The 25,235-nt window shown below is 41.9% G+C and overlaps 2 protein-coding genes and 2 pseudogenes across 4 annotated transcripts in view; all 4 read left to right on the top strand.

The window, feature by feature from the left end:
- Positions 1–14,474: 14,474 nt before the first annotated feature.
- The window catches only part of LOC147426096 (uncharacterized), a 48,778-nt gene continuing 38,017 nt past the window's right edge, over positions 14,475–25,235 (top strand). For all 3 annotated transcript variants that reach the window (XM_086497983.1, XM_086497982.1, XM_086497981.1), the window contains exon 1: positions 14,475–14,916. The gene's annotated coding sequence lies outside the window, so the exon portion shown is untranslated. The remainder of the gene's footprint in view (positions 14,917–25,235) is intronic.
- LOC147426099 (uncharacterized) lies at positions 15,632–17,349 on the top strand (annotated as a pseudogene).
- Positions 17,384–20,529, top strand: LOC147426098 (uncharacterized). Its single transcript, XM_086497980.1, has one exon. It carries the CDS (start codon positions 17,534–17,536, stop codon positions 18,494–18,496), a length of 963 nt encoding a protein of 320 aa, XP_086354106.1. The 5' UTR covers positions 17,384–17,533; the 3' UTR covers positions 18,497–20,529.
- LOC147426097 (uncharacterized) lies at positions 20,298–21,234 on the top strand (annotated as a pseudogene).

The raw sequence follows: 25,235 nt of genomic DNA, 5'->3' as shown, positions 1-25,235 counted from the left end.
TGATGTTGGTGATCATGCTGATGTCACTCTTTACCAAACTGCTGTTGGATGCCTCATTTATGTATGCAACACGAGGGTGGATATTCAGTTTGCAGTCTCACAGGTCAACAGATTTATGCATAGCCAAGGGTCTAAGCATTGGAAGACTGTCAAGAGGATTTTCTGCTACCCTAGTGGCACTTTACATCTTGGCTTGTTTTATCCCAAGGGGGGATCATTGCCGCCACACTTGCATGCTTTTTTGGACTCAGATTGGGCTGGTTGTTTTGACACACAAGTGTCCACAAGTGGGTTTTGTTTCATGCTTGGCAGTTCTTGTATATCATGGTTGAGCAAGAAGAAACCTATTGTGGCCACGTGGATTTGTGAGGCTGAGTAGAGGGCAATCTTCACAACTATGGTTGAGTGTGTATGGCTTAGACGCCTTATGGCTGATTTGAGTATTGGACAGGACATTGCCAACACTATCTACACTAACAGTGAGAGCCCATTGGTAGTTGTGAGGAACCCAGTTTTTCATGCTCGCATAAAGCACATTGAGGTGCATTACCACTATGTTACAGAGAGGATCTCAGAAGGAGAGACGAGCTTGGCTTATGTGCCAACATAGGACAACCTTGCGGAGCTTTTCACAAAGACATTGTCTCGTGACAAGTTTGAAGCTTTCCGCAAAGCTTCGGGCTTACTCCCCTTTGTGGACTAATCACGTCCTCAGGGCATGGCCCTTCCCTTTACTCATGTGCTAGCTCTTGTTCATCGCATCACTCCAGGTAGGATTTGTTACCATATACATGTGGTAGTGATGTGTGTGAACACACTAGGACTGTGGCATTTTTTACCTCTTTAGGAGGTTTTTCCCCCCGTGCATTATGTATACACCCATCACTCTAGGGCTATCTATCTTTCCATTGCACACTAAGTAATACACTCTCAGTTGTGTGCCTTGAGGTTCCTTTGTCTTCTCCAAGCTGTGTGTTTTCCTGCAACCCTAATTCCAACAACAGTGGTCAATTGCCCCATTATCTTAGTCATACTTTTCAATTCCTGTAGTTGCAAATTGTTGGTCTCCTCCTTTAGAGTAGTTATCTTTACCTGGGATTGCTTGTGTACAACAAAATCATTTTCCACCTCAAAGCCTTCAGTGAGGTATTTGTTGGTTGTCTCAATCTACTGATTTTATCTTCCTTGGCATACACTATAGCCTTCATTTTTTTAGCAATATGATGAGAAAATTTAGTGTATTATTTGATGTTTTGTAGGTTGAGCGGTTGAGATATAGATAGTTGTGAGACATGTTAAGTATGGAGCCTGATTTATCTTGTAATCTTCTGTGGTAAAAGCGCACATTTGTAAGGCCCCCATTATGAGGAGAAGCCATTGTGCGTGAAGGAAAATCACTCGCCGAAAACCAAAATTTTCACGGCCAAAAATCAGGGGCAACTTTTTTTCCCCTCGCCGGAATATTATGGCCGAACGGCGGCCTGAAAGTGGTCGGAAAACAACCGTTGGAATTCAATGGCCGGTGGCCGAATTCAAAAGTGAACTTGTCTTCTCAAGGGCGGCCACACATGGGCGGATTGGAGGGTCTGATTTGGACTTATCTACACAAGGGCGGCTACACATGGCTGCCTCTCATGAGAGAGGGCAACCCTTTTGGCCTATAAAAGGAGGCCATTTCTACACACATTTCATAGTGTGAAGTTGATGAAACAAGGTGAGTGTGAGGTGGTGAGAGTGAAGCAAGGCGGGAGCTCCATTAAGGGTATAATCCCTTTGTAAACTACTTCTTGTTTTGAAGTACTAAATCCATTGAGTGGCTACTTTCCCGTGGACGTAGCCCACATTGGGTGAACCACGTATATCGTGTGTACTCTCTCTCTCTCTCTCTCTCTCTCTCTCTCTCTCTCTCTACCCTATACTCTCATGTATGTAAATTTGTCTCTCTCCATTAAGTAATCTACTCAATTATCTATATAGCTACGTCTTATTTTCTAACAAGACATCCTCTACTTTTGGTTGCTCTTTATCTAGCGTATCTTGCTTCATCTACTTACTTTTCTTCTCTCCTTGCTCTTCAATAGAATGCGTGTCTTCCAAAGGTGCTTCTTTTCTCTCATTTGTCTGAGTGCCCTCTTGAGATGTAGGCTCTGGTTGGGCCCCATCTTTCTTCTAATCCTCTAGCTCATCCATTTCTGCCTATAGTTGAAGGAACCTTCTCTTGTTTAAGCTCAATAATTTCCACTTGAATAGCCTCTATAGCTTTAACCTCTTTCGTGGTAGGTTGAAGTAGTCTCAAGAGTAGTGGTTGGCAATGGCGGTACATCCTCTCATTGTGTTGTAGGCAAGTCAGAGGTTCCAACTTCCACTTGATCTATTGCCATCTCTTCTTCTTGATAAATGTTTGTGAGCTTTGCAAAAGGATCTCTTCCATAAAATGAGTTCTTGGGTTGGAGCTTGGTGCAAGGGTTAGTTTACCATAATTCCTCAAAATCCCTTGCAAACTCGAAGGCTTCTTCTTGGTGATCTAGCATGGTCTCTCTCTTTGATGGTTCTTCAATAATGACTGATGTCGACCAACGAGCTTGAGGGTCTTTCTTTCACTTTCTCTTTACCTTTAGCCCTTTTTCTCTATTCTTCCTCCAAATCTGGATTGCCTTCACTTTAATTAGATTTTTATCTGCTGGGACCTCCATAGTCCCTTCATCACACTCTTTCTTGATTTCCATGGAGTGTTTTATGGTTGTTCTCTTTTTTACCTTCAAAGAAGTGGAGGCGGCTCCTCTTCATATTCTTCCTCCATTTCTCACTCTTCAATTTTCAACCTTGTTGCTAGCCATAAATTTTGTTCTAGAGTTGGTAGAAACATGTCTACCATCCCCACCACATGATAATAAATTTTGGTGAAGACTTCTAGAGCTCCAAAATTTAATTCCTTTGGTCTTCTTTGTGTCTTTCAGTGCATTTAGCACATAGGATGCATGGTCGATGGGCATTGGCAGCCTAGAATTCAATGCAGTTGTAAAAGAGGATGCCATGACATGACTTAGGCATGTATATCCAGGTGGCCTCTTCATGGGGAAGTGGAAATGTTGGCGAAATAGCCTCGTAGGCTGCTGCACCGATTTTTGGATCATATCTTGGAATGTGAAGGTTGCAGTATTTGTGGTGAATACTCTCATCCTCTTCTCTTCCTTTGAATGCATCGACTCACCTTTTGTGGGTAGCTTCATTGCTTCTACTATTATCTCCTTAGAGATATTTACCTTAATGGGTTGTCCTACTGCATCTAAAATTTGGACTATGCCATCCTCCTTGATCGAGTTGAGTAACTCATATTCTATTTTTAAATCAACTCCACACGGCTCCATCTGATAAAAGTCTTAGAATCCAAGATTTTTGTGTGCAACCTACAGCTCTTGTGATTGAGCCACATTCTAGATTTCTTTTGAGAGAATTTGGAGCTCCATTGTTTGGTTGTTTGCAATCCGAATCTCCCTTGGAAGATTACAACATGATTTTTTTCTAACAATTCTCTAGCGAATGTCTTCTTGGCTTCTTGGATATACTCCTTCTCTAGAATATGTCTTCTTGGCCTCTTGGATAGACTCCTCCTCTAGCTGAAACTTTGTAAGATCCAACAGTCTTTGTCTCTGTGTCTTCTTCTTTGGGGAGGAGGTCTGATTTTTCATTGATCCTAGGCCAATCACATCATGTATAGGCATTAGGTGCATTTTAGAGTGGAAATTTTTCTTTTAAGCTAGATATGCATTGATCCTAGGCCAATCACATCATGTACAGGCATTAGGTGCATTTTAGAGTGGAAATTTTTCTTTTAAGCTGGAATTGAGACCTTGCAACCAAATTCACATTTAAGGAAAACCCATAAAAACAAAGTATGAACATAAAAAAGTGGTTTTGGCAAAAAATTTACATCCCAGATACTAAGCGTGCTTATTATCTATTATTTCATTTTGGCAGTATAACTTACTTTTGGCAGTGCACATGGGCTATAGGCAATGCAAAGAGATATTGAAGTAAGTCCAAAACTCTTCAAAGCTTAACCATCACAAGAATTTCCTAACTTAATTCACCCATCTTCTTTCATGCATTCAACTCATTCTAACCATTGTAAATATATCATTAGCATTTTAGTGATTACTAACACTAACTACTAACCTACGAGCATGAATATGATAATTTCCATTGACCTAATATTAAAAGGTACCTCACCTTAAGACATGTATGTATCGTAAAATTCTCTCTCTCAAACTCTCTCTTTCTCCTTAACTCTCTGGTTTCACCTTATCTACCATCAATAATGCTTTCTCTTGAGCCCACATCTATGACTCAAGCAGACAAAGAAGGCCCACAATAATTTGATTCACAATAATCATAATCTTAATTTTTTAACTTGTAAAATAGGATTACCAATAACCTTAATGAGGGGTCTCCAACCTCTAGATAGGCCCATCTCCTTCTTGTGAATAATCTTGGATCTGTCATCTTTGATCTGTAATCCCTAATCTTGCACATGCATGAGGAGATACTTAGGTGCAATCACCACTTGTGACCTTCACACTTTGATGCTACACATAGCAATTGAGAGAGTGTGAGTTCCAAAATCTCAAAACCACTAATGTACATCCTCCTCCACTATAAAAAAACTTGCCTTAAAGGCGTGTATTGGTTCTAGAATTATCATCCATCCACTTGTGCGATGTGGTTTGGTGAATGCAAGCGACTCGTATCTTTTATGTTCTGTCATTGGAGCTTGTTGGAGAAAGCCGTTTAGTGTGTCTTCATTGCCAATTTCTTGTCCATTGTAAGAGGGTATTCTGGTGAGAGGTTTCCCACACCCTAAGACATTGTGTGCGTGTTTGGAAACATTTAGCATTCACTAAGCATTGGTTTAGTTTTGTGCAAGATCCATGATAGCATCGTAACAAAAAACCTCCATTTGAAAGTTGCAAACCAAGTATCGCATAAAATCTATTCCTCTTTCTCTCCCCCTTTGCTCTACATCATTCTCGCTCCACTTAGTGTGTGACTTTGTGTGAGATTTATTGTGTGTGTTTTTGTGTCTCTTTTGGTTGTGAAAAAGCCTCTTGCATCATAATCTGCATCCACAACTAGGTGGAGCCCCATTTTTTGTTTGGGTTTGGCTGCGGGCTTGTTGTTGTCTTGTGTGCATGTGGTTGTCCCAACCCCAATTGAGTAGCACGAGAGCCTTGAGGAGTATTAGGAGTCATCTTCTCTTCTTGCCCGCCCGAAACGCCTTAGCACTTTGGTTCAGTCTTTAGGTTGAGCATCAAAATACATTGCAAGCTTGAAGCTACGTAGGAGTTTGGAACAAGATAATCTCTAGTCCCCTTTGAAGTTTGGATCAGTTAAACTCCCAAAAAAACATTGAATCCAATAGCATAGTTTAAAATTACATTTCTCGCAAAGTCACTTAGACGGTTAAGGAGATTCATCTAAAAACAAGACAAGGAGAGAGAAGACTTAGTACACATAAATACCAAAATTGATTCTATGCTTTTTATTCATCAAAATTTGATTTCTTACAATATTATGGATGCTATAGAGCTAGCTCTCTAAACACTTTTTTAACTCTTATAACTAGGTATTCTCTTAGACCTTTCATCTACACTGCGGTCTATAGTTATCCTCTAGCCTTTCCTTCCCTATTATGGTTGCAACTGCTTCAAACTTCTTGTCAACTTCAGTCATTCTAGGCATTTGTGAATGCATTTCCAAGTAGTTGTACATATCTCCTAGGCCTAACCACGTCCTAAATTGAAGTAGACTAAGGTTGGCAAACCAATCTCCTAGGCCTAACCACGTCCTAAATTGAAGTAGACTAAGGTTGGCAAACCAATCTCTTGGGCTATCATTAATGTATATAAAGAATTAGCAGAAGGGATCTTGGATGCAAGTAAGATAGCTATGGTAAATACTCTTCTAACAAGTCATAGTTTCTAGTGTTGTGAAGAATTTGGTCTTGATCTCTAGATAAAAGAGTTCCCTTTCATCACTTGGTAACTGTGCACCATATTGTTGAACACTATGGCCAAACCCTCATTCACTTTGCTAAAGAATTTAGAAGTCACCTTATGAGCCATTTGTTAACTACAAAACAAACATTCAAAGAAATCCTTAATACACTTGTATGACACTCCAATTAGTTTATTAAATCTCAATCCCACATAAATCCATAGAAGAAGTTAGTAAAAACAAGTATCACCAATCAAATATCACTCATAAATGCATCATGAATACAATATTATTTCTCAAATAGCATGCGTGCATGATGCATAAGTGACCCAAATGATATCAAGCTTTAGGCTCTAATACCAAGTGAGAGATACCCTTCCCCAAGGGTCTGTGCAAAAAATATACAATTTATACTTTTAAAAAATTTCAATATACATCAAATTTGCGAAAGCGTTTGTATAGGGGAGGATTTCTTATCGCCCGACCTGGCATAGAGTTTAAGCCATGAGCCAAAATGCATCTAGAGGCACTTGGCAACTAGTGCTACCTTTGAATGGGTGGTATGAGTGAAAGAATACTAAAAAATAGCAACGTTGAGGGTGAATAAATGTGTACAACACATTGCAAGGAGAGAGAGAGAGAGAGAGAGAGAGAGAGAGAGAGAGAGAGAGAGAGAGAGAGAGAAGAGAAAAATAGAGTGCACAAAGATACAAGAGAATGAAAAAAGAGAATCTTTGATTGCCCCATCTAAATAAAAGAGGCAACCATATATGAAATTTGGGTCTACCATATGTCATAATAATCAATATCTAATTCTCCTAAATGATTTTCTCATGTTAAACTGATCATTTAATATGGGGAAGTGGCAGGGGAGAAAAATCTAAAATATTGGTTAAGCTAGCAGACCGGCCATAGTAGGGATCCAAAGGGGGGGCCATTTTCAAAAGATCAATGTGCAAAAATGGGCTTAAAAGACCCTAAGGTTCAGCCCATTAAGACTTCCAAAATGCTAAGGTTCCAAAATTCAAGATTGTGTCCAAAGGTCAAAGCTTAGGAAATTTGGATGCTTTGTGTGTGTCCCAAAAAGTCTTCACAAGTCCCTACATAGGAGGGGGCGATCCCAAGAAGTAGGGGATGAGAGGAACACCCACACACACTCACAAGCTTCATTTGTACACAAGGGGAAAGAGGGACACATGTCAGCTCCCTAGGCCAAATGCCCACTAGGTGTACTCAAATCATATTGGATGGCCATGGAGGTGGACCAATGAGAATTAGGCTAGAGTAAATCTAGTTTAATTAGTTTAAAAACACTTAATAAAAGAACCATTAGGAATTAAACTCTCTAGAAGACTATTGGACAGTCTCCCAAGGGGACCAATGAGCATTCAGCATCCCAATGGCTTGCTTGATTCCTATTGGCCAGGAGACAAAGGGGTCCAATGAGAGTTTAGTTGCATTTATTAATTACGTAAAGCTCTCACAAAAAGGGAAAGGGGGACACATGTCAGAAGGCTATCACTTGTGCTGCTTAATTTCCATTGGCTAGGCCTGGGGAGGTCCAATAGGGTTGTAGCATGACTCGCAATTAGCAAGGGGGGTCGACCAAGAGAGAGAAGGGGCTGGTTTTTGCAAGGAATTATCATACACACACTCACACAATCCCATGTGTGAAGCAAAGAAGACTCTTCTTCTCAAGCTTTCATGGAAACCTTACCACCTACTCCAAGCTTATGAGAAGGGAGGCCTACATCAACAACTCTTGGCTTTGTGATGCAAATGCAAATTCAACCAAGAGTCAAGCTTCAATGCATGCTCATCTCCTCTACCATGCTAATTACTAAGCTAAGCTATGCTAATATGAGGAGATTTACATCTTTCTCGTAAGAATACTCCTTCTTCCTCTCAATCTACTCTAAAAACCTGCTAGCTCTCACCATCTTCGAAGGTGTGTGAGGTCTTGGGTCTGGACCATGAGGGAATTGATGTCGTGTTTGATAAGTTTTTTCCTTAGTGCATGAAGTTTCCATCTTCATTGCACTAGCTAGTATTGAAGGAACACAAAGAATTGTATTGTAAAATGTCTCTCTTGATGGGAGAAACCATAATACAAAGCCTTTTGGAGGGGGGACCGGCTCCATGCAAATCCAATCCTCAACTGTTGTCAATTGCTTAATTTCTCTCTGTTTTGAAGTATTGTTCATGCTATCTAACTAGGTGTTATACTTTTTGTTGCTCTCTCCATCCAAACACTCTTGTTAATCTCATTAGGAATCTATTCTAATGAAATGCTCACTATGTTCATGCTATTTTCCGCTACACACAAGTTACGAGGCCATTAAATGTTACATTGGTATCAGAGCACAAGGTTTTTCTTTTCTTGCTCACAAGAAGGGAGCTATTAATTGCATGTGAGTAAGTAGAATAGGGATTTTTCAGCCTTGTAGTGCGCCTACCTTTGTGCAGTTAATGGGGTATCACCGTCGAGAGCTATGGTCTTAATAGTGGAGTCCTATGGGGCTTGCCTACGGCTGAACCACTATTGAGCTATTAGAAGCTTGATAGGAGCCTGTGCTGTTTTGGTGTTAAACGACCCTCTCTTCTATTCCTTGCAATTAATGGTATTCGAGCCATGGGTGCAGTAGCTTGAGTGCTTTTTCTGAAGGGGTAAACAGGAGTAGCAACTAGGGCTTGAAGTGCCAAAGTGCACCTAAAACTTTTACACCTAAAAGTTGTTAGAATGGATGACAATAGTAAAGAGAGTGAAATTAATGTTGATAACTTTGATTTTTCTAATGAGCAAGCTACTAATGATGCCCCGATGCTTGCTAACTATCTTATTTCTAATCTTCAACAAGCCATGGACAATCCATCCCTCCAAAGTGAAGTGCAACGGAAGCTTCGTGCTCATGGGATTCTCCAAACTCCCCACCATGACGAGAGAGCACCTAGGAAGCCTCCTTGCGAGACTTCCAAAAGAGGTCGCTCTCTAGTTCAGGTGAAGACAAAGAAGATAAAGGAAAGAAAAAGGAAAGAGAGAGGTCACCCTCTTCTCCATCTTCCTCAAATTCTTCATCTTCTGAAGAAAGTGATGGTGCAATCTTTGAACCATAAAAAAGAAGAGGCCATAGGAATCCTATGCCGCGTGAAGAGGTCGTCCAAGCTCAAGAAATTCAACGAGGGAGGGAAGAGCATCTCTTTCCTTACCTATGATGGCACGTTTGGTGCTACGGACAAAGTCTTGGCCTTTATCCAACAATTCGATGGGGAGTTTGGAGACGAGGGCTTCACAGAATCCTCTAAGCTATGCCATGTAGCTATGCACTTTCAAAAGTCCACCAGGCAATGGTGGTCTAGCCTACGGGCCAACGGTGAAGCTCCATGAACATGGAAAGATTTAAGAGCTTCCATTATGAAGCAGTTTTTGGCCACTGATGCCAAAGACAGAGTACTCATCGAATGGCAAAGCTTCAAGCTCTCTCCTTACGAATCCATTCACAAATATGTAGACAAGGTTTGGGACCTACAACTCAAAGCCACTGTCTTTCAAAAGACGAATTTTGGAGAGAAAAAGCAACAATTTTGTGTGGGCTTAACTGAAGAAGTGGTGGAGTATATCAACTCCCAAAGGCCACGCACCATATCGACGGTTATACACCATACTATGGTGGCCTCTCGAATCAATTCCAAATGGGGGCTAAAAGAAATTCTAAGCCCACGGAAAACAAGGGTTCCAATGAGCCTAAGGGGAAGGACAATGTCCAAAAGTCTCTTAAGGGCAACTCCAACAAAGCTAAAGAGAAGGGAGTTTATAAAGGAAAAAATAAACTCTCTCCTAAAGAGCTTGAATGTTATCGCAAGGATAACCATTGCTTCAGGTGCGGTGAGCAAGGGCATGCGTACCACGCTTGTCCCCAAAAGAACGCCCGCCATGAACCTCCTAGAGCTACCTTGGTCGAAATCCAAGAGAAAGAAATTCACCACAAAGGATCTCCTCTATGCCATGCTTGGGGAAAGGTAAGAGAACATGATGCTTTTATTCTCTTTGACCCTGGTTCTACTCACAATTTTTTTTTTTTTGAGAAAAAGATCCTTCTATTAGTAGTTACTGAAACTGCCCATAGGGCTATAACCACCTCTTCAAGAGAGGGCTACAACAACCATGGTGGGAGACTCTCCCAATGAAAAAACCAGCATATGTACAATGGGCCTAAATCAAGAAATGGAGGGACGGAAAAGCCACATAGGTGGTCGGTAATGCCATCGGAGTACACCCTGGACCATGGTGTAGAAAGGCCCAGGACGCGAGAGTCGAAGGAAAGCCTCTCTGCGCTCCCGAATGCGGTCGGAGCTGCCCTATAGTCCCTCGAGTTGTCCTCTGAGAGTGTGGATCAGCTCTAGCCAAAAATCACGAACAGTCTCTGCTGGTGGCATGGGGCGAGCCTCAAAGATGCGGAAGCAACGGGCCCGCCAGATGAACCAAAGTGTCAGGCCACTGATGAGCTCCCAACACTCCTCTCTCTCACTGCACCACTTTTGTGGAGTAAGCTCTGTAGCAGGCTGGAATATAGGTCGCCCCTCCTGCATCACTATCATCCTGCTGGTGGAAGATAGCTCAAACTGAAGTGCCGAGCCTGATAGGGTGGACCAAGCCGCTACTCCCCAAGTGTACTATCGAGTTGTGGAGAGAGCAGGCATGAGCCGAAGAACTCGTAGCCACACCTGTTGGGCTGAGGGACAGTCCCAAAGACAGTGACGTTGACTCTCCACAAGGTGGTCACAAGCTGCACATGCGGCCGAAAGACCACTATGCACTAGCCAGCTCCCAACTGTTGTAGCTCTGTGTGCAACCATCCACTGAAACAAGGTGATTCGCCTTGGCTGTCTGGAGTCCCACAACATCTCCCAAAAAGATTCCAAGAACTCAGTTGTGAGACCCTCCTCCTGCTAATGAGGTGCTACAGCAGGGCGAGCCTCTCTCTTTGCTGCTAGTATATGACATCCCAGTCGAATAGTGTACTGAAAGAACAGGACTCCTGGGTGATCTACAGAAGAGAAGGGATCCCTCCATAGCCACTCACAAGGATCCCACTGTACTCGTGCCAGTGGACAACACTCCCAAGCCCACAGCCTCCAGTGTCCAGTCTCAAGAGCTACTGGGTCAGGGTCTATGACACAAGTCCTCCCAAAGATGCCCACTACTCGGATCCTCTGAAAACAGCACTATGCTACCTGCGGGGCCTCTACTGCAACTGGATGAAGGCATCCCCCACCTTGAAGCTCGAAGAAAAGGGATGGGACAGTCTCTGAGCAGGAGGCCCTGCTGACTGAGATGAGAACCTCTAGTCGTGTGAAAGCTCCCATCCACCGGGGTGCTACTGGCTCGAGGGGCGTGAGCCACTCAGCTGGATCTGACTCTAAGATGTCATGGCACATGCTCTGCACCCCTCTCATGCCCTATAGCTGAAGACCATGCACCTCCTCTACAAACTTGTGAACTCTAGCCAGTCACCTAAAGAGTGTGTTGGACCTATTGCCATCGGACCCCACGATTGGCTTCATCCACTTCTTGAGAGCGGGTTTCTGGTTGGCCAGTGATTTGGCTAAGATGATCGAGAATCAACCTATCCATTACGTCTTGGTCTTGTGTAGCATTCCCATTCTCATCTGTGAGCGAGTAAACGGAGCCGCGGCTCTTCTTGATTTTTAGGGGCCTATAAAAATGTCCTTGATTGGTGGCCTCTGGCTAGAACAAGGCCTCTCTGGATATCAGTCTTGTCCTCTTGACCTCCTCTAGCTGATGCTCATCAAGGTTGTCTTTTTCTTCCAGTCACCTTTTGTGTTCTTCTTCAGAGGCCATCCCAAAAGATTTTTTGGAAGTCTCATTAGCCACCTCCTCTTCAAGACGCTTCTAGTTCTCTTCTAGAGCTCTTCCCAAGCCTTTTTCAGCCAAGTGCCAGAGCCATTGAAGCACCTCAAAAAACATTAGACCCACGTCTCTATTCTTTGCTAATCAAAAATGAAAGTGAATGCTTTCCTTTGTAGCTACCGACTCCTCTTGGAGTCAATGTTGAAACAAGTAGCTAAAGAGGTGTCTACCCTTAGGCCATCCTCAGAAGATTCGTTCCCAAAAAAAACAAAACACAAGTAGCTAAAGAATTGAAATGGAAAGTCAATTTCGATCCTTTAGCTACTTGTTTTACCATCGACTCCAAAAGCACTAAGTGGGTACGATTTTGGGTGTATGTGTTTAAGGAGGGGGTTTAATCATCGAGCAAAAAGAATCGAGCGAAGACAAATTCGAGTGAATTGACACAATAATAACAATGGTCAAAGAAAAAAAAAAGGCATGCACATTACTTTCACTACACAAATCTAACACTCAATCTACAAAAAATTATATTTTAGAACCAATATGAAAATTGAATACCCGAGGCACAAGCAATCTCTTCACACTTGAAACATATACAATTCAATTCCATGTGGCATACCTCCTCTCAAAAATAGGTTGTAAAAAATTTGGGAAGCTCCAATTTACTAATTACGAAAAGTTCAAGTCAAGACTTCTCGTCTCGCTTAATTTCGTTGGCAGCCTGTGCAACATTGGCTTCTAAGCTGTCTCTTAATTCTCTGAGCCCTCCTAATTGCAAATTTAAGGATAAAATAAAGCTTGAATAGGTGCCTTACAAGACCTCCAAAAGGCTGCTTTATCTCATCATTTTGCTTTTGGAGCCACTTCCCTTAAAGACAATTTCTTGCCTAACGAGTCTATTGTGAGATTAGTAGATAGAAACGATACGACCTAGAGCCAAATGAAGTTTTTCTACACAAGAAAGGTCTAAGTTGCATGTGCATTTGCATGTTGGATGCATGGATAAAGTCATGAAGCAATAATTCCTGCTCTCGCTGTTAAAAACACGCAAGGCCATGTCACAACTAGAGAATCATCTAATCCTAAGATATCCAGGCAAGATTGAAAGAATCTTTTAGTAATAGCTCATAGAACATGCCAATGTCTATGGTTACAATCCAAAATCCCTCCAATCTATTACAGTAGTGTGGTCTGTCACTTGAGATAAATATCAGAACGTCATTTACGCTATGGGGTATACCATGTTGGAATGAATTGAGAGTGTTGGTTCAAATCCTGACTTGTGTTAAACAGAGTTCATGCTCATTTCTAGCCCACCCTAGTTCAGATCTCGAGCTGTGTTGAAGAGAGTTCGTGCCCATTTGTAGCCTATGTTCAAACACCTTTGGTGGAACGAACTGCTGACTCGTTAATCTACTAAGCAGGTTGTCCCTGCGGCTACATGGCAGGTTCTCAAGGATCCCACATCCTTGAGAGTTTGATATTTAGCAAGAGCTGGATTTTGTGGGTGTGATTCTATGGGCAGGAAGCAGCAAATGGGAAAAATACAGAAATTGTAGGTGCAAGTGAGACAAACGACAACAAAAAATAAGTCATTCACAAAAGCTTGAAATCCAACACATTTTGACAAATGCTATTTTTTTCAAGGGAAAATTACCAAATGCGGAAATTTCCAAAATATCCCTCAAATTTTAGAAATTCCCAAAATACCCTTGTATCTATTTTGGTTGGATTCTTCAAGATTTTCTAATCTTGTTTTCTTTTTTAAAATTGAGATCCGTTTTTGAGTGTTTAGCATGTAATTTGTTACACATTACCTCACAAAAAGGGCAATTATGTTAAAAAATAATGAAGCAATTCGTCTCCAAAGCTTACATAACCAACTCAAATTCTAGTTTTAGCATCTTGTATTGATACACAATCAGTCTTCTTATAAAAAGCTACAAAAAAAAATTTCTACGGAGAAATTTTATCTCAAGACTGGGCGTATTTTGGGAATTTTCCATTTGGAGAAATTTTATCTCAAAACTGGGCGTATTTTGGGAATTTTGGAAAATCTATAGGGCATTTTGAAAATTTAGGACAAAATATAGGGGGTAATTTTCCTCTTTTGTAAATGACCCTACCGGCACTGGTTTGCTACTGCAACCACTCCGCGCCGGTGCGGAATGGTTGCAGTTGAATACCAGGGAGTCAGGGAGCGTGCCGTGCCACAGGCTTCTAGCAATCAAAGATGCTATGTCCATGCCATATAGCTCTTGGGTAAGCCAATTTTGTGGGCAAGAATTCAGCAGTTTGCAAGCATTGGGCAGACATCAAAATGCTCACAAGCGCGAACGTCAGATTGCAAAGGACGAGCCGGACGGGAAGGCCAATGGAGGAGCAGGTAGAGGCGAACACAAGGGGCTGAATTAAACCACAGAACCACCTCTCTCTCTCTCTCCACACACACACACACACACACACACTCTGGCTGAAGGCGAGCAGATGGTGTGGTGGGGAAGTAGTCTTTATTTGCATGTGACGCCGCGCCTGCTCCCATCTTGTCTGCTTGAAGTTTTTTTATAAAAAAAGGACCGTACCCGCATGAACCTACCCGGCCCTGGTTTGCTGCTGCAACCAGTCTACGCCGGTGTGGACTGGTTGGAGCAGCAAACCAGGGTCGCGTAGGTTCATACGGGTAATGATGAGCTTTAGTGATGAGACGGGTAGAGGCAGGTGCTTTTAATCCTTACCTTCCCTGAGCCTCCCTCAACGCTCATCCGAGACGGAGAAGGTGAAGAGAGGTAAACATGTGCCACTCTCAGGTGAGCGCTGCAGGCCGTGCCACCATCAGTGGCGAGAGAGAGAGAGAGGGACGAGGCCGCCTACAAGAGACATCGCGAGGGCGGGAGGCATATTCGAGCTTGAGGTTTTAGCCGTACAGGTCAGGCGCACACGATATGCCGGGCACCGAGCAACCCTTCTGATTCACCATGCACGGCTCCACCAGCAGCTTGGAAGTAGAGAGGGAGGCATCCACGTGCACTGTCTATGCAGCACGCTGTCAGGTATTTTTTGGTTTGATGTTTGCCAGCCCATGTATATATATATTGGCGTGCTTGATTTTCCCATTTTTGATGTGCTAAGGTTGCCTATACAATGCTCGGCAATGCCAGTCTTTGATACGTGCTGGAAGATGTGCCGCCAAAAGCATCTCAAAAAGTGACCCTGTCTTGAGCGTTGTTCCGAGTTCGCATTACTAGTGATATGATTTCTCACATGCGGAAATGGGCGAGCTGTGACGACCTAGCAAAGGAGAGCTTTTTGGTGATTGTGAGTGTGTGCTGCCAACTGTCGCGAGGGAGGAAACTTACGAGCCAAACGAGTAGGGGGGTATACTGAGAAAATTAGGTGCGCGCGTGAGCAGGAGACGAGCAAGGGGGAATACTGTGTTGTGCATTCAAGCAGGTATCACCATGCTGAAAACCTACTCGCAGGGGCTGTGTGTGTGTAATTGCGCAACAAGAGCCACTAGTAATTCGCGGTGTGTGTGCCCTCCTTGGATAGCCAGGCAGGCTGGGGGAGGTTCAGTTGTGGTGATCACTAGTGTCAGCAGGGGATCAGGTTGAGCCCTTGCCTTGGAGCTAGCACAAAGGGATATACTGTGGTGCGCATTCAAAAGGGCAGGAGGTATCGCCATGCTGGAAGCCTGCTTGCAGGACCTATGTGTGTGTGTAATTGCACAGCAAGAGCTTGCAATCAAAAGGTGTGCAGGCATTGAAAAGATCGTAGCTGGGGGGTAAGGGGTTCTGATGGCAAGCGGCACATTCTTGATATACAACGAGTGCAATTACATAAAGGGCTTCCTCTGTTTCTAGGCAGTGCTGATGATATCGCAGAGCTCCTTGATAATGTACAACAACTTGTGAATCCCGAGGCAAGGGCCAGAATTTGAGAAGTATTCAGCTAGATATGCCTACTCACTTCTTGTAGCAGATTTTCACAGGACAATTTTGTATGGTGGTATAGCCATGAACCCAAGAGTTCACCTGCGACTGGTGTATGAAGCAAATTTGTTGAGCCTTATTGCAGAGCAAGCTAGGGGGCTTGAGGAAGGTCTAGTCAAATAATTTCGTAGAACAACCTCAGCCGACAATCACATGGGATGGGGGGTGTTTGTGTGTGAGTGTGTGTAATGCTGAGTTCCGGGACTGTTCAAACTTCATCGACAAATCCCATGTTATTGGGGTTTTGGCTTGCAATGAAGTGCTGATCATTGGCTAGGAACGTTAACATGCAGACCCTCAATCCATTTAAAGTAGTAGCCGGTTTGGAGGGTGTCTTTAAAGTCGTGTGCAGGAGTTTTGAGTAGATAGGTTTGTTGTTCCAAATTGGCAGAGAGGCCAAGCTATAGAGGTGCCCCGCTCTGGCTTTCCTCTATCATGTTTTTCGTGCCCACCACACTTGTTTGAGTACCTTCAAATAGAGATTTGGGAGGTGGTTACATATTTAAAAGCGCAAAAGTTGATCAAAATTTCAAATGGATGCAAGTGAGGTCTATCATGTTTATTGCTTTTGTGGAAGGAAAGGTGAAGATGTACAGTCATGGGTGGCTTTGGTTGATGATTTACTTTTGGAGCTTGGCATGTATGATGATGAGGAAAGGGCTGACTTTATGTATGAGGGCTTGTGCGAAGATGCTTTGCAGTTTTACAAAAGTCTTCTTAGACATGTGCAATACAATTGGCAATTGATGAAGGTTGCTTTGCTAAAGTGTTATGTAGAGCTCGAGGTGCCGGCCATGCATTCTCGATACTTTTATGGTACAAATGAGGAATGCATAATGTCTTGGATTGCACAAGTGGAAGAAGAAATGACACATCTTGACATAGTAGATGATGAGGCAAGAGCAGATTTTTCTTCCCAGGGATTGTCTAGTGATGCTTTCATCTTTATCCATATGCTTTCCAATGATTGGTGCCATAATTGGTTGGCTTTGAAGTTTTCATTGCTAATGCGTTATTCGAGGCTGCCAAAGCACAAGGATCCAATAGAGAGTTCTCTTGTCACTACTTTTCAGTCATTGCAAAATGAATTTTGGGAAATGTTGTAGAGTCCATTTGATGTTGATGCATATTGTGATGACAATGCGTATCGTCTATCAGATTTGCATGTAGATAGAGGTTTACAAATGGTTGATGAGGCTTCAGTCAAGTTGTTTGATGGTGATGATTTATGTGAGAGTGACTATTGTAGCGATTTGGAATCTGATGATTATAGTGCAAGCTTGTTCTCTGCTCTGCTGCTGGCAAGTCTATGGATTGTATTTCAGTTGATCATTAGGTAAAATTTGGACTCACAAAAGGGTCCTTTAAGGAGTTTGACTTTCTCTCTTTCTACCAAAACGGGCGCATGGATAAATTTTTGCAAACAAACTCCAAGGTTGGCGGAGGTTTGACAGTTAGAATGTCCTTTTCAAGCTCTATCTACTGATATATAGCACGCCATGAGATTCCTCATATTTTAGAAGATTCAGTAGATAGAGCTTGAAAAAGACATTCTAACTGTCAAACCTCTGTTAACTTTGGAGTTTGTTTGCAAAAATTTATCCATGCGACTGTTTTGGTAGAGAGAGGTAAAGTCAAACTTCTTAAAGGGTCCCTTTGTGAGTCCAAATTTCACCTAATGGAAGCATTTACTGATGAGAGGTATTCTTGTGATGACTCTACGATATTTGACCTCTCTCCATACACGAGAAGCATCAAATCAGGATGTCCAGATGAGGCTCGTAATGCTAAGGAAGGGAATCAGGCTTTGGAATCCTTTGATGTGAGGGAAGATTCATGTAGGGAAACTTATCATAAATATAATGTATGCGACCCTTCCTGTAATGCTTGTCAGCTTACAAGTTCTTTTCCTCTTGCTACTGATGCTGATGACTGTGAGCAAAGCGATGATGCTCCTGATGCATACTCTAAGTACAATGTAGTGTTTGTAGATGATCAACCTTTGTCTCATGACAAAGAGGCTTCTGATCCAGGTTCTAGCCAGCCTGCTTTCACGTATAGAGATGTGGATATTCATGATGTGGGTTCATCTCAAACCCCTAGTGTGGATACATTTTCTGATGATAAAGCAGATTGGGGCTTTGATTTACCTGTTGTGGAAATGGATGCAAATATGACCAGCTATGTCGAGAAGGCTTCTGAGAGATTGCGAATTTTAAGAGGAATTGATCAGGCATATAATTGTGGGAGGCTGTATACACTGTTTTTCCATGAAGTTGAGGGTACTGGTAGCAATAAAGGAGACTCTAATGGTCAGCAAATTCCTGATGTATTTGGTAATGGGGTGTTCCCCAGTGAGGTGGATTCAGGTGCTGAATTTGGTCATGTAAGCGTCGACACGGTGAGCTGGTCTGAGGCTGATAGCGAGAGTAAAGAAAAGGGGCAGTCAAATTGGTCTACGAGTGTGACAGCACTTGAGGCTAAAGTCAATGCGATGTTACAAGAATTGCCAGATGTTTGTCAGCATCAATCGGCACTGGACGAAAAGTCTATCTACGAAGATTTTTGTCTTGCTTTGATTATGTGGGATTTGCCTACTTTTGTGTCGGATCCAGGTTGTGATGAGCATCTGCTGTTGTAACTGCTGAGCATGAATGCTCTAGCAGGCTAGGGGGGTTGGCAAACTATGTCGGGAGTTTTTTGGTTTCATGTTTGCCAGCCCATGTATATATGGAGTGCTTGATTTTCCCATTTTTGAGTGTGCTAAGGTTGCCTGTACAGTGCTCGGCAATGCTAGTCTTTGATACGTGCTGGAAGATGTGCCGCCAAAAGCATCTCAAAAAGTGACCCTGTCTTGAGTGTTCGCATTACTAGTGATATGGTTTCTCACATGCGGAAATGGGCAAGCTGTGACGACCTAGCAAAGGAGAGCTTTTTTAGTAATTGTGGGTGTGTTCTGCCAATTGTCGCGAGGGAGGAAACTTACGAGCTAGGCGAGTAGGGGGATATACTGAGAAAATTAGGTGCGCGCATGAGTAGGAGACGAGCAAGGGGCAATACTGTGCTGTGCATTCAAGCAGGTATCACCATGCTGAAAACCTACTCGCAGGGGCTGTGTGTGTGTGTAATTGTGCAACAAGAGCCAGTAGTCATTCGTGGTGTGTGTGCCCTCCTTGGATAGCCAGCCAGGCTGGGGGAGGTTCAGTTGTGGTGATCACTAGTGTCAGCAGGGGATCAGGTTGAGCCCTTGCCTTGGAGCTAGCACAAAGGGATATACTGTGGTGCGCATTCAAAAGGGCAGGAGGTATCGCCATGCTGGAAGCCTGCTTGTAGGACCTATGTGTGTGTGTAATTGCACAGCAAGAGCTTGCAATCAAAAGGTGTGCAGGCATTGAAAAGCTCGTAGCTGGGGGTAAGGGGTTCTGATGGCAAGCGGCACATTCTTGATATACGACGAGTGCAATTACATAAAGGGCTTCCTCTGTTTCTAGGCAGTTCTGATGATATCGAAGAGCTCCTGGATAATGTACAACAGCTTGTGAATGCGGAGGAAAGGGCCAGAATTCGAAGAAGTATTCAGCTAGATATGCCTACTCACTTCTTCTAGCAGATTTTCACAGGACAATTTTGTATGGTGGTATAGCCATGAGCCCAAGAGTTCACCTGCGACTGGTGTATGAAGCAAATTTGTTGAGCCTTATTGCAGAGCAAGCTAGGGGGCTTGAGGAAGCTCTAGTCAAATAATTTCGTAGAACAACCTCAGCCGACAATCACATGGGATGGGGGGGTGTTTGTGTGTGAGTGTGTGTAATGCTGAGTTCCGGGACTGTTCAAACTTCATCGACAAATCCCATGTTATTGGGGTTTTGGCTTGCAGTGAAGTGCTGATCATTGGCTAGGAACATGCAGACCCTCAATCCATTTAAAGTAGTAGCGGGTTTGGAGGGTGTCTTTAAAGTCGTGTGCAGGAGTTTTGAGTACATAGGTTTGTGGTTCTGAACTGGCAGAGAGGCCAAGCTATAGAGGTGCCCCGCTCTGGCTTTCCTCTGCCAACGCCTACTGCCAGCTCTTGTGTGCACTTCGCCAGTGGCAAGAGGTTGTCAGGCTAGGTGCTTCATTTGCCTGTACATTTCAGTTTTCCTTTGAGCAGGTTCTGGAGAGGACTTTGCGGAGTTGTAGGCCTTGCCAACCTCAGCGGGGGAGAGAGAGAGAGAGAGAGAGTTTCTACGAGTAGGTCCTTAGGTTCGAGGGACGAGGGGAGGGAAGAGATGACCGTGAGCAAAAACATGCAGGCCATTGGCAAAGGTGGTCAAGAGGAGATTCTTCATCTATTGTTGCGCAAGAGACAGTAGACTTGTCATTCAGCGTCATATTTGTAACTAGTCACTCAAGCCACATTTCATGTGACCCGAGAATAGCTATTGCTATTGCTACCCATGTGTAGATGAAATCCCAATGTGGATTCGCTTGGATGCGTCAGACAAGAACCTCACCCTCAGTGATCTCAAAATTTCATGTGACTCAAGAGTCGAGAATAGCTATTGCTACCAACAGTAATATGACATTGAGGTGGACATGGATCCTAAGAAGATGCTCAAACCAGAAGACCCAAACACATTCCAAGCGACCATCCGAAAAGCGAGGGATATTGGGTCACCATGCCCATGGGCAAAGGCATTTTTGCCGGCCCAAGACTTGGGCTTCTTGGGTGGCTTGGAGAAACTGCAGCAGCTATTCTATCCTGAACAAGAGGTTATAGTGTGTGTTGTGACTCGCGACAGCTTTGGTCGAGAGGTGCTCTTGCTTCTTACCTAACAAGCCATGTCCCCCACCCAAACCTCTTCGTAAGGAATTCGAGGGTGGTCGTAGGCCTCGCTCATCATCAAGGTATAGCTAAACTTAGGTGCCTTTCTGAACTTGTATATGGTTTCTTAAGATCCCTTTGTAACTTGATTAGAAATTTCACAACACAAAGATCAAAGTTGTCATTCTTACGGGTTTTTCATTTCTTGGATGATTTCAATAGAAATGTAAGGCAGATGTATGAGACATGTCTTATGCGAAAGAGAGAGAGAGAGAGAGAGAGAGAGAGAGAGAGAGAGAGATTGGGTGTGGGCCTCACGAGCATGAGCCTCTTCCTCACCCCTAAATACTATATTTCATATAGTTAGCTCTTTAAAATGTCCATAGTATGAATATTACTCCTTCACCAAGCCTATCCTATGTTGCTCTTCAACCCTGCCCTCACTGCCATGCAATCCCCTGACTAGGTAGGATCTTCTTCTACCCTGACTTGCAACCCTCCTTCACGTGCGGTTGGCAAAAACTCCTCCCATCAGTAATGCAGCAAGGCTGCTTGCAGAAACCTCTTATCCCTATCTGCTCTGTGGTGCTACAACATAGGAAGAGAGGCGAGCGCCACGAGAGAGAGAGAGAGAGAGAGAGAGAGAGAGAGAGAGAGAGAGAGAGTGCTATGCTCTATCGAGGGTGTTTAGAATAAAATGTCTTCACATTTGATCCAGTAAGGCGTGGTGGAATATTTGTATGTTAACTAAAGTGGGTATGGTTTATATTACTTTGCTCTTCAAGGCAGCCTAGTGTTTGGGAAAAAGCTTTAGCCTTGAGCCAATTGAAAAATCAAAACAACCTGTTGAAGGGAAGGGAAAAAGGAGGAAATCCACTAGAAAATGTCATTGATACTATAATAATGCAACTTCATCTTTGGTATATTCTCATAAGAATCAAGATATGTTATTATTTGGTTATCATGGCTTGCTCGTAGCTAGACTTTACCTCATGCTTGGTTTTCAACATAGAATGAGTGTGTTAAATGAGTATATTGATTACATGATAAATGTGTAAAATACGATCGTTAATAGTGATTGTGTAGTGGTTTAAGGGGTTGTTTTTTTTTTTTGAAAACTTGGGTGTGGTCCTACAAGTAGGAGAGTCTCTCAAAGAAAAAAAAGAGGGTCTCTGTCTCACAATCCTCTATGTGGTGATCAAGTGTGCTCCGTGTTAGTTACATAGGAATTTGATGACAATGATCTTCGTGGTGATGAGAGAGAGAGAGAGAGAGAGAGAGAGAGAGAGAGAGAGAGAGAGAGAGAGAGAGAGAGCAGAAACATTGGCTTGAGGTCATTGAATGAAGTAGATGTTTACATAGCTAGGAGGGAGGCAACCTTGAAATTGGCTCCAAGCTTGGTTCCATGGGATTAGTCATCATGGGATTTAAGTTTAATTGTGGAACTAGCTTCAACAATGGAAAACCCGCTTACACTTTTGCAATTTACTCTAAGTAATAAAGAATGTTTAAAGGTACTTGCTCAATTATTTTGCTGCTCGAAAATACTTGCTCGCCAATTTGTATAACCCTTTAAGGAGAATCTAGCAAGGTTCTAAGGGAAGGGATTTAGGGAAAGCAAACAAAAGGAAAAAGGCAATGCAAGGTGGCACATGGCAAGGATGGGAGACACAAGCACATGAACCTCGAGTTACGTACGCATCTAGATGAATAACAACAAGGATGAACAACAACAACGATAAAACCAAAGGGAAAGGATACAAAAGGTTTTTTAAAACCAAAGGTGTGGTGGACCGTGGACCTCAAGACAATGTGCCCATTGTGGTGGCATGGTTAGTAAAAGAACCAGTTTTCATTTGTGGCACTTATGTTTTTTTTCTTTTTTGCTCCCATTTCCTTGGTATTCGCACTAGTGTTTTTTGTTGTTTAAGTGAGCAAGCCTTTCTCTGCCTAAAACATTCCTAAGGTCTCAAATACTCGGATAATTTTATTAGCTAGGCCTAGTGGTCAAGTAAATGAGTTAACCTAAAGTCACTGTCTCCTAATCTCCAGGCTCATCCATAAGATTAAACTGGAGTTCAATCAACTAAAAAAATCAGCCACTTTTGTGGCTTTTTGAGACTTTTGTAAAAAAATTCTCAACACTATGTTAGTTATCTAAATAGAAAATGGTTTCCGAGAATTATGATCAACACTCAATATGAGTTGATAAAAAATAGTACAAAGCTAAATGAAGGTCTAAAGGTGTCTTTCCAGTACCATCTTCTACAACTAACTTGTGCGAATGGACAAAAATTTTCTATTTTCTTTTGAAAGTAAATCAAATGATTGTAAAGCAGGCCCAAAGTTCTTTGAAAAATCCCTCAATAGGTATGTGATAGATGTACCAAGCTTTTTAAACCCATATACAAAGACTACCGATATTTTTTACTTCTTCAAGTTAAGGTATGAAGTGCAGTTTTACGTAAAATTTACTAATTTTAGAGAAGTAATTTTTTTAATTTCTGAGCTTTTCATGTTAATTGTGGATTTTAGAAACCTTTTTCATATCTTGAACCCATAATTAAGAAGTTTGATGAAATTTTGATGTCATATACAAAAGTTATGTTCCATTTACTAGAATCCTGATGTGAGCCATTTTAACATTGACTCCAAAAGCAATAGGTAGCTATAAAGTGAAGCATTTATATCATAGCTACCCACTGCTTTTGGAGTCAATGTCAAAGCAAACAAGTACTATAGTACTTGCTCTTTTTCCATTTTATTAGGTGAAATCTTTTCAGATTCTTCCTCGGATGTATTCAGAGCAGCATATTGACCAAGCAAACCTCCACTTTATAATTCTAAGAGTCAAATTGTTAATGCCTCGTTGGAAGGTCCTTTTCAATGTTCAAAAAAAATGTGTCTCAGCTTAATATCGTGTCGTTTTCAATTTCAAAAATGCCGGTTGAGGGCAAGGGGAAAAGGAGAAATTCCGACCCAAAATAGTGTAAAAACCCAAAATAACAACCTAATGTTTTGGAATTTCCTCTTGACAAAATCAAGGAAAGGAATTTTGTATGTTTGGAAAAATGATTTTTCCCAACAGGACTAGTGTTAAAACAAGTACATGAATTTCAGTAGGTAGGTGTGGTATGGATGATTCACTTTTTGTACCTATTGTTGCTTTTGGAGTCAATGTTAAAACACTTTCACTTTAATTCTATTTCACTATCGATTCTTTTTTGGCCTTAGAAGGCCATAGGTTTCATTGTGCAAGGTTGTTGCAACACCATGGCCATTGGATTCTTTGGCAGAATCGATGAGCACCACATGGCAAGGGTCTTGTAAAATAACTTTGTTGTCCCTTCAATTGTTTCCTTACATCACTTTTTCATGGACATTATGCAAGTTTATTGTTTCCTTATAGTGATAGGATCTACCTTTTCATACAAACAATTTTAAAATTCTCTTGTCATTCATTTCATAGCATTACTAAGGCTTGACTTTCCATTCCTAATTCTTTTAGAATGCACATGTGAAGTTTCATGTTTTTTCTTACAATTCACATATAATGTCTTCTAAATCTTAGCAAATATAATCCTTGTTATGGTATTTAATTGGTGTTCTTGAGAGGTCTAACAAGAATCCTACATACAAAATCTTGAACTTTTCAAGAGAAAAACTAGGTTAAGTGAGGCTCTTATTTATAGAGTCATGGCCTATTAGCTTAAAGACCTCCAATAAAGTAAGTGTCTCTAATTGTCTCTTCGTGTATGAATGTATCTAAACTATCTCTCCTTAATTCGCTTAGGCTATTTAAGAATTACTTGGGATAATAATTAGTGATATTTATGAGAACTACAAATACTTTTTTTTACATTGCAAAACTGCACACTAAAAATTCTTGTTTAACATGCAATATAAGCTACTAAGATGAGCATGACTTCAAAAAGTTACATCGATCAATAAATCATAGCAAACTCCACAAGTAAAATCTTATTAAAGCACTTATATTCTCATTTACATGCTTATAGTCACAATTAAATTCATGTTTTGATAAGTTTTATTGAACCAAATCTCAAGATGCATAACAGTGTATACAATTTATGTAAAATTGAATCCCAAAATAGTTTGTATTAGATTGGTTTTAATCTATAAAATCACTTTAAAAACATACCTTTTAACTAAAATTACCACATTGATTCTTGTCTTTCTAAAAGAAGCCTTATACGAGAGTTGAGTTAGGCATACTTTTAATGTTTTTAGTGATGATTGAGATTTACCTTAAATGTTATTTAAATTTTATAATATTAAATGGATCTTTTTATTTTACCTTTCATTGGCATCCTCACATGGATTGACTTCTCTTGCATTCTCTTCTTTTAGAATGCTAAAGTGAAGCTTCACCTTACATAATTCTAGTAAACTCTATACACACATACAGATACATACATATATGTTGGACGGACGCCGCGAAGGACGTCAGCACAGCGATAACTCACCTAACATATAATGTCAGCTAAGGACGAAGCTCGATCCGCAGGTGCGTGGAAGCAAGCATAAGGTGTCAACCTACACTCGACCGACTCCTAAC

The sequence above is a fragment of the Adiantum capillus-veneris genome, chromosome 24 (assembly GCF_014529385.1).
Source record: "Adiantum capillus-veneris isolate H3 chromosome 24, ASM1452938v2, whole genome shotgun sequence".
Classification (NCBI taxonomy): Eukaryota; Viridiplantae; Streptophyta; class Polypodiopsida; order Polypodiales; family Pteridaceae; genus Adiantum; species Adiantum capillus-veneris.
Note: the sequence above shows the minus strand (reverse complement) of the source record. Positions and strands in the feature narration are given on the sequence as shown.